Source organism: Mixophyes fleayi, chromosome 7 (assembly GCF_038048845.1).
Source record: "Mixophyes fleayi isolate aMixFle1 chromosome 7, aMixFle1.hap1, whole genome shotgun sequence".
Classification (NCBI taxonomy): Eukaryota; Metazoa; Chordata; class Amphibia; order Anura; family Limnodynastidae; genus Mixophyes; species Mixophyes fleayi.
Window position 1 is genome coordinate 124,037,499 of NC_134408.1, and position 18,260 is coordinate 124,055,758.

Sequence of the window (18,260 nt, forward strand, 5' to 3'; positions counted from 1 at the left end):
AATGCAAAACATTTTTGTAGTGCATTATAGAACATTGAACGCTTGATTTAATTTGCTTTGAGCTCCTAAATGAGCTTGAGGCATGTGGAATATTTTGATAGTTTTGTCTAACAGCTCATATCCCTTGAGATATTATCTAATAGAGAAGCTTAGTTAGACATACTTAAAACGTCCTGTTAAATTGAAGCCCTTAGGGTGTTGTGAGCAGGGATCCCTAGAGAGTGTGGTCTCATTTGTAGTGTGATTTGCCAGGAAATCTATCATGAGGAAATTGTTTTTCTACCTTTCAATGTGTAGACTCTGGAACTGAAGCTGTCAGCTGACTTTGTCATTTAACCCAGTGGCGGGATGAGTACATCCTAACATTGACAATTTACAAAGCTTTATGTTTATCAGTGCTTTGCTGAACAAAATGCATTGTACCTTGTATACCACATCTCTTCTTCCCTTGTTATAAGCTCTAAAGCCTGTACCTCTCACCTTGTATCAAAGTGTTTATTTGCATATTGCCTTTATTTCCCAAATGTACAGCTCTAAAGAGTTTGGTAACTTTGTATAAATAGAATATAAGCTTTGTGTTCCTCGAGTTCTAGATAAATGTATCCCTTCCATTCATGAATACAGAACAGGTAGACTTGAAGCAGTGATATCACAGCCGCCTATAATACAATGCACAAAATAAAACAGAATTACATAAAAATGAGGGTAATTCACAAACATATGTTTGGAGCACAGCACAAATAATGTGAGATGTTCTCCTACTCTCAGTTCCCTGAGTAATGCTTGAAGTAATGCAGTTACTGAGCAGTGCATTTTACATTTATTTTGTCTCCAACCTGTACATTATGCTAAATAAGTCAGCATCCCTGTGTGTTGGGATTTATGTATGAATAGGTTGCTGCTCTCCAAACAGAGATAACCAACCAGCAACAGGAATCTGCCAATGACTTGGCTAAAGCAGAGCCTGCACTCCAAGCCGCAAACGCAGCCCTGAACACCCTCAATCGGGTAACTACACACCCTTCAATCTATTTATCATATTTTGTTCCACTTGTAGCAAAGCAGATTTAAGTAACTTGTTCTGCCAATGTCCAGTTAAATCTTACAGAGCTAAGAACATTTCCCAATCCTCCGGCTGCCGTAACCAATGTAGCCGCTGCCGTACTTGTGCTTTTATCACCAAATGGCAAAATACCTAAAGACCGAAGCTGGAAGACAGCAAAAGTGGTAATGGGCAAGGTAAGATTACTGTGTGCACAGCAGTACTAACAATGCAGGTTACAACGGCCGCTTCTTACTTTTCTTCATGTATCTGCTTTCACCTGTGCTTTCTTTAAAGTACTGAAATTACGTTATTAGTTTAAAAAATAAGTAAAACTGGCATTTAAAATTAATATGATTCAGAGAATGGTATAGTACAGATCATATAATATATAATATAATATAATATAACATATAATATACATGAAACAACTGGAGTTTTTATACATAGCCAATATATCCAGCCTACTCTCTTTCACTCCTCTACAGCAGGTTGCCTTGTTAGGAGGGTGGTACATCTCAAGCTAAGCGGGCAGTTTAATTGACAGTGACGGGAATCCACTGCGTGGATCAGGGCCGGATTTGCCACTAGGCAACCTAGGCAATTGCCTAGGGCCCTCCCAGGGCCGGCGGTGAGACCAACCTTTAAAAATGGGCCGCTACTTATGGGCCAGTGCTATGTGCTTGCCCCCCTGGGCTAAAGTCTGCCAGCCAGCCCCTGAATAGGGGTATATGTTATGCTAAAAACTATAGGGCTATGGATTTTTTCAGGGAGGGGGCCCCAAACCAGTATCTTGCCTAGGGCCACATAAGGTCTAAATCTGGCTCTGGCGTGGATTGGTTGATTCATACACAGGGGCAGGGCCAAGGATGTCACGTTAAATCATCTGACTGCATTTTCAGCTTTTTGTCCTGTATGAGATCCTATCAGGATACAGTCCTAAAGAGCTCAAGCTGTCTGCATTGGAGTGGGGAGGTAATACTATATTTTTAACAGAGGTTTCACACAACAATGCTTATTAACTACAGTTCCTATCTAAAAATGTAATTTTTGTGGTTTGGTGGACCTTTGACAATATACTAAAATAAATTAGTTCATGCCTTGATTAGTGCTAACATGTTTACACATCCATTCAAGTTTTTCCAGTCCAACAGGGTAGAGCAGTGTTGGCTAACCTGTGGCATTCCAGGTGTTGTGAAACTACAAGTCCCAGCATGCTTTGCCAAATAAATAGCAACTTATTGCCTGAAGGATATGCTGGGACTTGTAGTTTCACAACACCTGGAGTGTCACAGGCTAGCCAACACTGGGGTAGGGTCTGTCTTCTTGAGACCCTGCGTAAAAGTGTGGGTAACCAATACAAGTGTCTAATGTGCGAAATGCAAATACAAATTAAAGTAAATACTGTTTAATAATCCAAGCATTTCAATTGTAGAAAACCACCTAGAATGACATTGCAAACTGTGTGGTCTAATTATCATATTTATCAAAGGAATATAAGCCCTAAATCCATTTTTGCAGGATTTAGGGCTTCTCCCTTTTTACCAAAGCGACTGGCCTGTAAAGACTATCGCTGGCTATTGATGTATACTGTATATGTGTGTATATATATATATATATATATATATATATATATATATATATATATATATATATAATATGCAGTCTCCACAGTGCAGAGAGGTGGTCTACCAGTTGTGAACCCCACCAACCTGAAACTAGCCGGGGAGGAGGGGGACTTGGGGTGGTATCTGCTTTTTATAAGGTTAAAATAAAATTGAATTAAAGTAAGGATCTTTTTGTAAAAATTTGCTCATGCCACTTGGCAAACGAAGTGATCATACATCTCTGAAAATCCACTGCCAATCACATGATCAACAGTATAAACTACGGCACAGTCAGTTTTAACTTTGGAGTTAATGCAATTAACAGACTTCATTTCAAATGACATCTGACTTGGGGTAGGTTAGATATGGGACTATGCACAGGGATGTGGATAAATAAGTAACTTAAATACTTACACATATTTGTAGATAATCATTTGTTTTACATTTTGTAAGCCATATTGGTATTGTGATATCTTTATGGGCATGATCCAGAAGTACTTTCTATTGCTATTTTTTTTTTCTTAGCATCACGGGACAAATTTATTTGAAACTAGTTTCATGTTTTTAATGATTAAAGGCTCACCCACAACCGGATGTATCTTCTATTTTTGAAAAATCTTAATACAGTGATAATTAAGAATGGGAATCAAAACTTGGAAAATGATTAATATTTGAATAAAAGGAAGAAGAATAAATAAAGCCTGAGGGAGAGATCTGCAGAGGGTAATAGGAAAGGGAAACAAAGGGAAAAGGAGAAGCAAGAGAAATACATTTCATGAATAGGAGAGTGCAGGGCCTATATGGTAGAATTTGCTTAGTAACATGACTTCCTAAATAAACAGGGCTGTTCTGACAACCAATGAAAAAGACAGGGTATATCATTCTTAACATGTCAAAACTCTATATAATAAAGCCATATTTTTTACAGTTGTTAACTGCTAACATAAACTAAATCTATTTGACTTTTAGTTTTAATTCTATACCAAATGAATACATATGGCAGTAATACACCTATTTGAGCAGAAATCTGTTCGCACCAGTCTGTTTGTTACTGTAGAGAGAATCACATTCAGAACATTACTTAAGTCTTCCTTAATTTCCAGTGCTGCCACTCGTCACATTGTGAGTGGATGAGTAGCCAGTAATCAGCGTAGTGTTCCATGAAGTCATAATTGTTAAAGGGCATACGATGGAAATGCCTCTTCACCCACATGTAATGCCACAATTATCTCCATACATTAGGTGCGCAGTGTGTTATGTGACGGCTGCACCTGCAGTAAAGGTCAGGTCATTTCAATTGGTGTTTACCTATTTTTTAAGGCCAATTTGCTAAAACTGTTCTTGTCAGCTTTCATGTGTACTCGACATCTTATACTGTATATGATTAAGGGTCAGATTTCCAAAAGCATATAAATGAGAAATGAGGCAAGCAAGGCACATAGATAAATAAATAACTATATGCAGAGTAAGGTAAAAATAATAAAATACCCCCCCCCCCATCACCACCACATTTATGTATCACCCTAAATACATATAACACTGCAGATCAATATCAACCTTCCTAAATTAATCTAACCCCTGTATTTAATGTAATCCCAACACATTGAAATGCACATATTGCAGACAGTCCTTTTGTGTGTTGAACCAATATTCATGACAATGCAGCCTGTCCAATCACTATGAACCGATGACATCACTGATGTGCAGTGAGGGAAGCAACATTAGTCCTTGCCTTCAACACTTAATCTTGTTGATGCATGTGGGCTCATTCCTGCAATCAGACAGCAACACCCTGATCCATTTAGCTCCTTGCCAACAATTTGAGAGATCCTGCGGCCATGGGCACACGAATCACTTCACTAAGGCCTCCTCCGACTGCCAGTATTAGCAGCATAATACAGTGGCGGGTGGGCACCTGCCACCCACTTCACCGGGGAAGTGGGCAAAATTTGAGAGTTTGCACTGCTCTCACGGGAGTCTGGGAGAGCTCTCCCAGAAATTTGGGCAGAGTTGGCCACTATGCATTAAAATGAGGCGAACTTAGCAACCCTCAAGTCACCGACACCTTGATGTACAAAGCTAAGTACTTTCCCATACAAACAGGTGCCATACATTGATAATAGGTGTACAAAAAAGCGCTATATGGAATTTGTGTGAATGACCTTTACTGAGTCCAGCTGCTTTACCATCATTTATTCATATTGGAAAGAACAACACAATGAGTTATACATTATAAACCTGTCACCATTACCTAAACTTTATAACTATTTTATTTTTTGGGCAGGTGGACGAATTTTTGCAGAATTTGATTCATTTTGACAAAGAGAATATTCCAGATGCAACAGTCAAGGCTTTAAAAGATGACTATCTGAAGGATCCTGAGTTTAACCCAGAATTTGTGCGTACAAAATCCTCCGCGGCTGCGGGCCTGTGTGCTTGGGTTATCAATATCATTAAATTCCATGAGGTAAAATATTAAAGCAGGGGAGCAAGTAGAGCACATTATTTACTTGTATAATTATGAACCTCATAGTTGCTATTTTCCAGCGTGGCATGTTTACTTTATGCTAGTAATTTGCAAACCAATAATGTACTAAGTACTAATGTACTCTAGTGAATTTCATAGCATTATCCTATTCTCACTAACCATTGACGGATACATATTAATATGTTTTGCAGACGATCCCCTTCTATAAAATTAGGAATATTACAAAACTGTATTTATTTTGACTTCTCTCTTAAAGGAAATTGAAAGGTGGGAAGTACCTGGCCAAAGATGACGTCATAAATGGATGTGAGCCGATAATGTGACACTCACATCCACTCATGTGGCGCCCTCTGCTGACAGGTGTTCTCCAATGCTGCTGAACCTTTTTGGCCTATCACAGTAAATAATGTTATTCTGAAAGGGTTATCCGTTGCCTTTTAACCATACTTGCCAACTTGCCTCCGGGAGACCGGGAGTGAGGTGGGTGTGTGGGGGCAGGGCTAGCTGAGCTGCATCATTTGGCCCCGCATCCTAAGTTGCCATAACATGTTCTGGCCTATTACAGCAGGGGGTGGGGCCACGATGATGCATAAGCCCCACCCCGTCGCTTAATTTAGCAAATGGCCGGGAAGACTCCCAGAAATTCATGAGTCTGCTGGACATTCCGGGAGAGTAGGAACTATGCTTTTAACATTGTCAGTTCTTAATGGAGATCTCAAATGTATTTTTAATACATGTCCTACTGGTATTATTATGATTTGCAAATCACATATGCATTTATGTGTTATGTATGAAAAACAACTAAAGGTATTGCTTTCTCCACAGAATTATACAGCATCTGTTGCTGGACAGGTCTGCTGTTTAACTGCCAGGGTAGATAATCTGCCAGACAATTAGATATGTTAAAACAACTAGAATGTACTTTACTTCTGCCAGGAGAGAACAGAACGTTCGATAACAATAATAGCATACAATAGTATACAAATCATCTTATAGTCAACTAGGGGATACGGCTCAAAGCAGCGGGTGGAGTAAGTGGCAGATTAGAACTTTACTTCGGCCATAAAATTCACCTAATTTTGCCTGCCAAATAAAATGTAACCATTATATGATGATGTCTTATCCTTTTTGGTTGAATGCATCAGGCATCTGAATCATGGGAATATAAGAATGGCAAGTAAAATATTTCTAGTACAAATATAGATATTGTCCTAAGAAACCTGGACACATGGAATACCTACATAATCAGCCATTGGGTGGAGTCTCCTCTCTCATTCCCTACATGAACATTATTCTTATCTGTTCCTTCTTCCTTTTACCACTGCATAATGAAAATCAGGGGATGACATGACTATGAATGCTATAGTCCAAGGGAGTGAAACGCCAGGGACCAGTCCAGCGATGGCACAGCAATGTACAGCCACCATTAACGTGGCACCCGGCCATCCTTGGTGACTGGCATTTATACCACTGGTGTAAGGCATAGATCAGTGGCAGGCTGGGCAGGGGGCATTTGCCCCATGGGCCGGGGCCATAATGGTCTTCCTTGCGCTGGGTCACTGGGCCACCCGCATTTTTCTCCTTTAAAATGTTCCTAGTAAGTCAAGTCTTGCCCTCTGGGCTAAAATTTGCCAGCCCTCCCCTGGTACAGATGAGCCAATATTTTTCTTTTTTGCAATTATAAGCTATTCATGACACTGACTGGGGATTTTGCTTTCCTCATTCTCTTATTATTTGATGCATATGGGAAAGAAAACTTGGGAGTGATACAATGTGAATGATAAAATGCTCTTTTTCACTCTCATATGTCAATCTATTAACACGCTGTTAATTCAAATGTTAGCATGATGTATTTTGTCAGCGCTAAAGCATTCATCATAGGTGGATGTAAAACTTAGACAAAGGTGTATGTTCTCATTAATTGTGAAAGGCCCTATTCATCTTACTGGAGCGTAATTAATGCCGCTTGAAATCTTTAATTTTTCACTACTTGTCATGATGAATATTTTGTTTTCCCTGTGTTATTTATCAACCTGCTCTCATACCTTCTGGATATTTCAAAAAGATGTATGTAAGTACTGGACTTTTATGTAGGAAATGATCGCATGAAGTGTGAGAGTGTTAATGTTTCACATTTTATTTGCCTGTAATATAGTTTTTTTTAACAGAATTTCAACTTAAATAATTAGTTTTTTAGCTTTCTCCTTGCAGAATGTTTTGGACATGTTGCATGGTGGAGGTATTAGAAACTGATGACTGGTTAAGTACATTCAGTCGCTTGTTTAGTTACTTAGTTGCTTTCGTTCAGTTCATTTATGATTTATCAAGTTGACAGCTCTCACTCTTATTATCCTGAACTGCTGTTATGTAATATGCCGTGTTCCAGGTTCTCTGTAATGTGTAAGCACATGCATTTCACCACTTGTTTGCTAGATGTTTTTTTAAATCCAGTAATTTAAAAATACACATATGTATATTGTATTTATATATATATATATATATATATATATATACATACATATATATATATATATATATATATATATATATATATATATAAAGATACCTATCTCTCTCTCTCTCTCTCTCTCTCTCTATATATATATATATATATATATATATATATCTATGTGTATATATATATATATATATATATATATATATATATATATATATATATATATATATATAGGACCCCTATAACTCACAGCACTGCCCGCTTCTGGTGCTTTGTCCATCTGCCTCGCGAACCAGTACAATTTTGCAGCAGTGGGTGTTCCCCGGCCTCTCTAGTAGCTTTACTATAAACAACCTCTGCCTGTCCCTCAATCACCAGTTGTTGCCTTGCACTGTGCACCAGCACAATTACTGCGTATGCTGTCTTACTGTGTAGACGGCACCTAGCAGCTGATTGATGGATAGCACTGGTCATTCACCAGTCAGAGTGTCAGGAGGTCCCCACACACTGATGATTGGTAAATGGCTGGAACTTTTCACCAATCAGAGTGCAGGAAGTTGTCTACTGAGTATGATGGTGTCCCAGAACAGCCAACTCTATAGTCCAGCTTGTCACCACAAAAAGAGTAAGTAATTTATTTGGGTTGCCACCAGAGATCTGATTTTGTCATGAACAGAGATTGGGGTCGTCTGCATTATTAATCAAAAAGATAACTGGGGTCTGTATGGTAAAGCCCTAGAGATTTGGGCTGGTCTGCATCACAAAGTCAAGAGGGATTTTAGGGTTTTTTGCTGTATTACCACCAGATATTTTTGGGGACTGCATTGCAAAGCCAACTTAGATTTGGGGACCCATTGTAAAACCACAAGATTTGGGGATTTGCAATTTCTAATGGCATTCATAACAGGGTTGGCATTGGATTGTAGCTACTAATATGCATTGTGTTTTGTGTAGTGGTCATTAGAATGCTCTCTCTGTTGTATAGAGATCTCCAGAAAGCTCTCTGTATTGTATTCTTGTCACTAGAATATTATATGTATAATATATTACTTATTAAGTTGTTCTATGTATTGTTTATCAGTCATAAAGGTGCTTTCTGTATTGTATTGAGGTCCCTAGAATGGTCTCTGCATTGTATTTAGGTATTTAGAATGCTCTCTGTATTGTATGTCAATCCCTAGAATGATCTCTGTATTGTAGGGAGCTCACTACACTACTCTCTTTATTGTATATCAGGCAATAGAGTTCTGTCTGTATTGTATATATGTCAGTAGAATGCTTTCTGTATTGTACATCGGTCCCTAGATTGCTCTCTTCATTGTATATCAGTCACTAGGTTGCTCTTAATATTGTATTTCCGTCTCCTGGATGTTCTCTGTATTGTATATCAGTCACTAGGATGCACTCCGTTTTGTATATTGGTCACTATAACGCCTGTATTGTATTTACATACCTCCCAACTTTGCAGCTTCTTCAATTGAGATAGGGAACATGGCCACATTGCAATGGAGGCATAATGATGTCAAGATGGAGGAATGGCCACATTTCTGGAGATGTTAGGTTGTTTCTTAACCCCCTTGTCTCCCTTTTATTGTAGAACAGTCTCTAGGATGTTTTTTTTATTGTATATCTGCCACTAGAATGCTCTCTGTGTTCTATATTGGTCACTAGAATTCTGTCTGTGTTGCATGTCATTCAATAGAATGCTTTCTGCTACTGTATTGTGTATATGTTAATGGAATGATCTTTGTGTTGTATACATGTTACTGGAATGCTCTCTATGTTGTATATAGATCTCTAAAATGCTTTCTGTATTGTATAGAGGTCATTAAAATAGTCATTTAGTTAGATGGGGCTGATAGGTGTTGCATTTGATTATAGCTCTTTGAGATAACATTTTTTTCATATTTCATTGGCTATATCATGCTTCCACAGTTTTTGTCATGTCCATTTTTCCAATTTGATGTGTTGGTAGACGAGCCAGGGCCACTTGCTTGTGATTTTGACCCCCAGGCCAAAAGTAGCAAGCACCCACTTGCATAGCACCCCTTTTCATTAATTCTTTTAAGGATGAATCAGACATAGTAATTAATATTCAAATATACACATTTTCATAGGAGTAACATCACAAGCTCATCAATAGAGTTGTATTTAGGTGTTCTTTTGTGGGGCAAAAAAGATTGGCATTGGAGATCTCATCCATATATAATCTTATGCACCATTCTATGTAGCTGTAATATGATTTATCTACTGCCTATTTCCTAATCAAACCTCTCCAGACAAAATTGAAAAATGTCTCAGCCTTATATTCCATTACTTATAATTAGTGTGGCAAAATGCAGCAGTGATATACACTTATGTCTGTGGCAGCACTAAGGGTGCCAATGCAGTATTAGTGCTGTCAGTTTATTGTCGTCTGGGCGTCAGATCCAGGGCTAGATTTACTAAGCTGCGGGTTTGAAAAAGTGGGGATGTTGCCTATAGTAACCAATCAGATTCTAGCTTTCATTTATTTAGTACATTCTACAAAATGACAGCTAGAATCTGATTGGTTGCTATAGGCAACATCCCCACTTTTTCAAACCCGCAGCTTAGTAAATCTAGCCCCCAGTCTTTTTGCTCCTGGTATATATGCTTTTGGCCGTAACACAAGCACATCCTCAAACCTACGCCATAAGTTTTCCCGATGCTTGTGGCCAATTTGGGATTTGAACTTGAATGCAACATCGATTTTAAGGATTCCCTCACACGCAACAATGCTACAATAAAATATTTAAATTAAATGATTTGCACACATATGAAAAGATCTAAATGTGATTAACTTAATTTAGTGAGCATGATGCTACACATTTGCAATACAACAACTATTTTCAAGTACTGAGAGATTAAACTTTCAAACTTAATCAAATTTCTGAATGATCTTTTTAGCTAAGAGCTTTCCATTTGTGTCACATACATAGAGATAATCGTAAGACATGATTGTATCATGAGAAAGATAATTGTTGTATGCTGTGGGCACTCTAATCACTGCATGTGTTGCTACAACCCTCTCTTGTGCTTGTGTGACCTTCATTATGCAATTCAATAAGTAAGGTGGAATGTTTCATTAATGATTCTGTTATGACAGTGCTAATTCTGTACTTACAATGTTTCTCAGTGCTCAGCCATGCACTTTCATGCTATGCTGCAAACAGGAAACATTTATCATTGGCTCTCTGGCTTACGTTTTAGCTTGTAATAAAATTCCATCCACTGTGCACTGTAACAAGTTTGCACAGTCAACATCTCTTTTTTAGTTGTACAATCCTGGTTTGGTTTTCTGGCTATATAACCTGTGTGCGCACCATGACAATAATTTCATTTATTTTCAAGCTAAAAATTAGCCTTGAGATTTTTTCCACAGTTATTATATAAGAACACTTTGCTCATCAACAGCATCAAGTTATATTTTATTCAAATCAATTAAATTCCTGTGTGTACTGACCTGAACAGCAGAAGAGAGACTTTCATTCTTCATCTTGTGTTCTGTCTCTCTCATGATCAGCTGCTGATGTTGAAATTGCAAACTTGTTTATTCAAAAAATGTGTAAAATTATCAGCCCAAGCCTACCAACTATTGCTCAAATAAGTCAATAGAGAAACTATTGAGGATTGTAAAAAGGGTTTGATTTTCATTGTTTCCAATCCAGAGGTGTAAAGATTCATTCATTTTTCTCGTAAGCTTCCTATTAATTTGGCAAAATTCTATAAATGTGGTGGTTTTTTGAGTACTTTGGAGCTTAAACTAAAATTGGGCGTTATTTATGTTTTATTTTGGAGAGTTTTACATTAGCCTGGGCAGGTTAAGGTTATTTTGATGTTTTTAAAATGTTAGAGGGTTAGGAGTGTTAACACATTGACAGAGCAGCACAAATTCTAAATACAGAGTTTAATAAACTGTTAAAATTCTCAGAAGTGATCTCGAATACTGTACATGGAATATTGTATTCCCTACTATAAATTATATATTTATTAGAAGTCCCTGTGACGTTATCTGGCTATATAAAGGCATTTATACCATTACAGAAACATGAGATTCAGATCATCAGAAAGTTCACAGCAACACAGAGTATTTCAGAGAGGTGCGTTTGTTCTGGGAGGCATATGTGATTAAGTTAATGAGCCTTGTGCTGCATATGACAGGGGCATTACCATGGTGTGAGGAAGGGAATGGAAACATGTAGGCAGCCACACAGATTGAGCACTACTAAAATGAGCAGGGTCTCCAAACAGCACAGACAAATGCTCTTTATAAAACACACATAGGTTTGATGGCTGGTTTCTGTTGCTCAGCCATTATCCTATGGTTGCTGTTGTTTGTTGGTATTGGGAACTCTTATAATGAAGACATTTGGTAACTATATTGTTGATTTAGGTTTACTGTGAAGTGGATTACAAGCGTCAATCACTATCTCAAGCCAACACAGACTTGGTCTATGCAGCAGAGAAACTTGAAATCATTAGAAAGAAGCTTGAGGTATGTCTCATCAATATCTAATTTTCCTATGTTTTGTACATTAAGCTGTGTGTACATAGAGAACATATGTATATATATATATATATATATATATATATATATATATATATATATAGATATATATACTTATGTGTGTGTGTGTGTATATATATATATATATATATATATATATATATATATATATTAGTATTTATCTATCAGTGTTACTTATGCAGTAGACCAGGTAACACTGTGTGACACATAGCTACATATGAAAACAGGACAGGTCAGTCAATTGTAAGAGCATTACAGTACTTTTATTGTTTAGTTGACTAAAAACAAATTTGCTGAATAACTGCACACCTCTTGTATCTTCAATGTGACCGAGAGGGCTCCATATGTTATAGAAGTATGTCATAACCCATTGCAGTGATTCCCAAACAGAATGTCACAGCACATTATTAAGCTGGATGTCCCCAAGAAAGTAAATTGAATTGGTGGAAAGTCTTAAAACTATAAAAATAAGCTAAAGATATGTCATGGGTTTAATATGACAAATGTAATTTACATTAAAATAAATCAGTAAGATTTCCCTTAGTGTCTCATAATATTTTTTTCCTAGTTCACTTTCATTCATCCCAATAAGTAAATTTGACATGTCACACTTCTTCTTTCATGAGTGTGCCTGGTTATCCATGAATCTACAGGCTGAGATGCTGGTGTTTGTGAGGGTACAGAGGAGGGGAGTGGGTATAGTGAGAGGTTCCTTGCTCAGTACAAGTTACTTACATGAGTTAGGTTATTTTTGCATTTGTGATGTGCCTTCACTTTCATTATTAAGTTAGCCCAAAAAATGAGTCTAAACTGAGCAGTATGTTCAGGTTTACCCAGTGTGGACTGGGGCATGAAGACCAGGGGACAGCAACGCTAGGGGCCCACCAGAGGGGGTGTGGCCAACCATCAAAGAGGCGAGACCAGACACTAGAGGGGGAGTGGTCAGCCCAGAAAGGACAGCTAGCACAATAGTGTAGTATATAAAGAATGCAGTGTGTATAAAGAGTACAGTCTTGATCTGCACCTTAGATTGTGCAGAACAGTCACCAAAAATCGGGATTATCCCACTAGACCAGGCTTGACTAACCTGTGGCACTCCAGGTGTTGTGAAACTACAAGCCTCAGCATGCTTTACCAATATATAGCAGCCAATTGCTGGAAGGGTATGCTGGGACTTGTAGTTTCACAAAACCTGGAGTGCCACAGGTTAGCCAAGCCTGCACTAGACTCAGAACATTTGACAGACTGTCCTACCTGTTCTTGTCACCACCTGTGGCTGCTGGTTTCTTTAGTTGCGGCTTGTCTGGATCCTGGAATGTTGAGGGGTCCTATTTGGAAAAAATAGTGGGTATATTTAGAAAATTCCAACCAGCCCTTGCGTTAAATCAATAGGACCCACATTTAATACTTAGGACTTCCTCCAGCCCTAACATAAAAGTAATAGTATTCCCATTTAATAAATCTATTTCCCTCCCAACAGACAGCCCCTGCAATAAATTAATCACATTTACATATAATAAATATACCTATTTCCTGCAACCGTCACTGCCATTAAATAATTCATATTCACATTTAATAAATATACCTCATGCTCCTCAAACTCAGCCCCACATTCAATTAATAGCGCCCAAACCACCCCATCTTAAATTAATAGTCCCCACTATAAAATTAAATTGCCCCATCTTCACCCTACAAAGAAAATAGCACCCATTATTTAGCCACCACCTACCACACACACATTACATTGCCACAAGCCCGTTGTGCCATCACACACACATTACTGTGCCCCTTCATCACCATGATGTGCCTCCTTATAATCACACTGCACCCTCCATGCTGCTTTTGCTCCACCCTTCTCCTGGCTCCCCTTCACACACTGCCATACTGTCTGTGCTCCCCCTTCACTCTGCCATGCTCCCCCTTCACTCTGCCATGCTCCCCCTTCTCTGTTCCATGCTCCCCCTTCTCTGTTCCATGCCCCCCCTTCTCTGTTCCATGCTCCCCCTTCTCTGTTCCATGCTCCCCCTTCTCTGTTCCATGCTCCTATTTCTGTTCCATGCTCCCCCTTCTCTGTTCCATGCTCCCCCTTCTTTGTTCCATGCTGCTCCTTCTCTGTTCCATGTTCCCTCTTCTCTGTTCCATACTTCTATTTCTGTTCCATGCTCCTATTTCTGTTCCATGCTCCCCCTTCTCTGTTCCATGTTCCCCCTTCTCTGTTCCATACTTCTATTTCTGTTCCATACTCCCCCTTCTCTGTTCCGTGTTCCCCCTTCTCTGTTCCATGTTCCCCCTTCTCTGTTCCATGTTCCCCCTTCTCTGTTCCATGCTCCCCCTTCTCTGTTCCATGTTCCCTCTTCTCTGTTCCATGTTCCCTCTTCTCTGTTCCATACTCCTATTTCTGTTCCATGCTCCCCCTTCTCTGTTCCATGTTGCCCCTTCTCTGTTCCATACTTATATTTCTGTTCCATACTCCTATTTCTGTTCCATGCTCCCCCTTCTCTGTTCCATGCTCCCCCTTCTCTGTTCCATGTTCCCCCTTCTCTGTTCCATGTTGCCCCTTCTCTGTTCCATACTTCTATTTCTGTTCCATGCTCCCCTATCACTTACCTTTTCTATCTGCTTCTTCCTTTTCTTCTCCTCTGTCTTGCCGGCGCTCCTCACTGAACGTCACGCCCGGCATTCAGTGCGAACGGAGCCGGCGCTGCGGTCACGTGAGGTTTTTTTTTGGTTTTTTTTTTACTATTAAAGTTTCTAGCTCCCCCCACCAACGAAGAGGGGAGCGATTCAGGGTCGGGGCCTACCGGTGGATAGTCCGGTCCACCGGCGGGCCAGTCCGACCCTGGGTTTACCTGTCACCCTGCAAAACTAGGCACAGATGAATTTTCCAGGGTCAGTTCCACAGACTGCCAAGTGGGCATGCCCTTTGAGATGCGCTTGGTGGACAAGTAGTCACTGTAAGTATTTGAGGGCTGCAGACTTTGCAGTTTGTATATGATCCTTATAAGTGGTGAAACTACCATCACCGCAGGGGTGGGAACATTTTGGTGCCCAAAGTTGAGGGGGCTTAACTGCATGTGTGAGATTCCCGGCACATTCTCAAAAGAGCAGAGTGGGGGTCTTAGCATAGCCAGGCCCTCCCCCAAATTTGGGGTCCAGTGATGGCATATTCTGCCCTTGACCCTTATTGATGTTGAACATATAATACAAGACAGGTGTCACCAAGTAAAGTGGTGGGGATACATTGCCCTGCAGCTTATAATTTCAAATCCATAAATACAATAAAGAATAACTATATCTAGAAAAGGAATGTACAAATCTAACAACTGATACGTCCATATGTATCATATGTAAGAAAGATTCTCCAATGCGATCGCTGTGGTTCCAAAGACAAGAGTTTTATTAGCCAAATAGATTACAGGGCAAAGTATCGCAAGCATATGCTTCCGTGGTTGGCACTAACAACCTGCTTCTATCAGAACGCTCTGGTTTCCAAAGCCAGAGGTGAACAATTTATAGACTGTACAGTCATAAAAAACAGTGACATTATTACACAGTTACAGTATTTAGGTCCTCATTCATAGGTCGATGGGTCATGACCTCCCAAAAACTCGACGCCTCTTTGGTTAATTCCTCCGGTCATTGTTCCTTGAGGTGGGGGTCATCTTAGCATATGTAGTCAGGTATCCTTCCTCAGGCTCCTGCCTCTAGACCTGTATATACTGGTTATTTTATGACATCTGTTGAGTTGCTATTTGGTGTATGAAAAGTAATATTAGTTATGTCAATGTGCGAACACTTCATAAATACTCATACTCATGCGAATGCGAACAGAATGAGACCAAACTCGGTGGGGTGCAGTCAACAAGTTGTAAACATTAATTAGCTTCTTCACCACATTATATTTTATATTAACTGAAATAAATAGATTAAACTTATTTGCATGTTGTTATTTGCTTAGATTATTATTCAGTTGCGTACACATTGCATCACAGCCGATATTAGTGTACAGAAAGTATTGATTACCACCTTCATCCAATTATCTAACTTCACCACAACAGATTTAGAAAAAATCCTGACACCCATTTATAATTTCAGTAGCTATCAAATAGCTCTCAAATCAAGAAACCCATTAGCAGGCAAAGCCCCCAATTTATAATTTATTTAAACATTGAATTTCAGTTCCACAAGTACAAAATAAGTTTTGAAAGGAAGCTCATGATGAAGAATAAAAAAATATGCAGCGGGTATTTAATAACTAGAACAACGGCAAGATAATTAACGGGCATGCATAAAGATTCATGCTTTATACCAAAATTTTAATTTTGCACATAAATGTGCCTGATGTAGGCAGCATTTAATCACCTAGCTGACAGGAGTAACTACTTTCATTTAACCTTGACTGAAGATCATGAATTCTAACAGGTTTAATTGGGTACATCATTTAACAGAATGAACTGAGCAAATTTTTCTCAATTCATAGCGTATGATTGACATGCACAAGCAATGCAGCGTCGCACAATTAACGTTGTTCTGTATTCCAGATATGGACAGCAATTGCCATAGTGATGTGACATTGTTTGATCACAGCAGCTAAAAAAGAGAGTTGCCTTACCCTTGTTTAGAAGAGGGGAAAGTTTAAAATAAAAAAATAGGAGATAGATCAGTCCTTGGTTCCATTATTGTTTGTTGTAATTTAATCACATGAATATGCAAAAAGTAAGGGACAAATTTTAAGAGCAACAAAAAATAGAAATTGCTCTCCTGAAAATGCTAATTGCGTTTTGTATAGCTGCTACTTACTTACTATAAAATATATTGTGGGATATATATATATATATATATATATATATATATATATATATATAAAATGTATATACACACGAACATGCATTATGGTATGTGGACGGTATCATTGTGTATATGATTAAAATATTTTGGATAGACAGGGAACAAAGGACATTAGTTCAACTTTTTTTTACACGTCTATTTATTAGGCTAACCCTATGTTGCTGGTTTTTTTTTACCCTAATTAAAGAGAAACATCTATAATATCATGTACCACTATTTTTATAACAATCGCAAACAAATGTGTCATACTTTGACATATTTTTACAAAATGTTTATTTTCTTTATTAAATGTTCTTTATTCCTGGATGTTGCCATTTTTTTTAGCATTTCTGTTTAGACAACCGTCATCAGGGAAGAATACACTTTCATTGCTTTATCCTCAATGCCTAAAAACAGGACATGGTATATCAGATATAATTTCTGTCACACTATGCCTGCCTCTACATGAATATCTGTGAATAATGCTTATTTATATGCAGGATTATAGTGGTTTTTCATTTACAATCAAATGTTTTGCAAATTATTGAAAAAGTTTGAACAAAACTTGGGGGTAAATTTATCAAGCTGCGGGTTTGAAAAAGTGGAGTTGTTGCCCATAGCAACCAATCAGATTCTAGCTGTCATTTTGTAATATGTACTAAATAAATGATAACTGGAATCTAATTGGTTGCTATAGGCAACATCTCTACTTTTTTAAACCTGCAGCTTGATACATTTGCCCCTTGGTGTTTGTATTCTGTGCTTTTAAAAATAGGGGTATATTTACTAAACTGTGGGTTTGAAAAGTGGAGATGTTGCTTATAGCAACCAATGAGATTCTACCTATCATTTTGTAGAATGTACTAAATAAATGTACTAAATAACTAGAATCTGATTGGTTGCTATAGGCAACTTTTTCAAACCCACAGTTTAGTAAATATACCTCATAGATTAGGATCCTGTAATCAATATTACAGTAATAAAATGTCTGTTATATTGATTTGGAGTCACTGTGTGTCTACAGCAATCAGTCTCACCTTGTGACATGTTTTGTTCTATTTGCACACTCTCAATACACGTGACTGCTGCGTGTCTCTAAGCGGTCAATCAATTTCACCTCAGTCTCCCACTCACCATTCATTCATGCTACAGAACTCAGTAGTCCCTCGCACAGAACCTCTCCATACACTGTAGCTATTGCTGCCGTATCCTGAGATTTAATTATAGGTGCATTATTTAATGGGGCACTCTATGTCGCAATAAAATATTTACCGTAACCCAATCTAGCA

The 18,260-nt window shown here is 38.4% G+C and overlaps 1 protein-coding gene across 1 annotated transcript in view; it reads left to right on the forward strand.

The window, feature by feature from the left end:
• The window catches only part of LOC142098555 (dynein axonemal heavy chain 11-like), a 325,973-nt gene that overhangs the window by 226,350 nt on the left and 81,363 nt on the right, over nt 1-18,260 (forward strand). The window contains exons 59-62 of the mRNA XM_075181390.1: nt 895-1,008; nt 1,096-1,239; nt 4,934-5,116; nt 12,010-12,111. Coding sequence (XP_075037491.1) covers nt 895-1,008; nt 1,096-1,239; nt 4,934-5,116; nt 12,010-12,111 — 543 coding nt within the window. The remainder of the gene's footprint in view (nt 1-894; nt 1,009-1,095; nt 1,240-4,933; nt 5,117-12,009; nt 12,112-18,260) is intronic.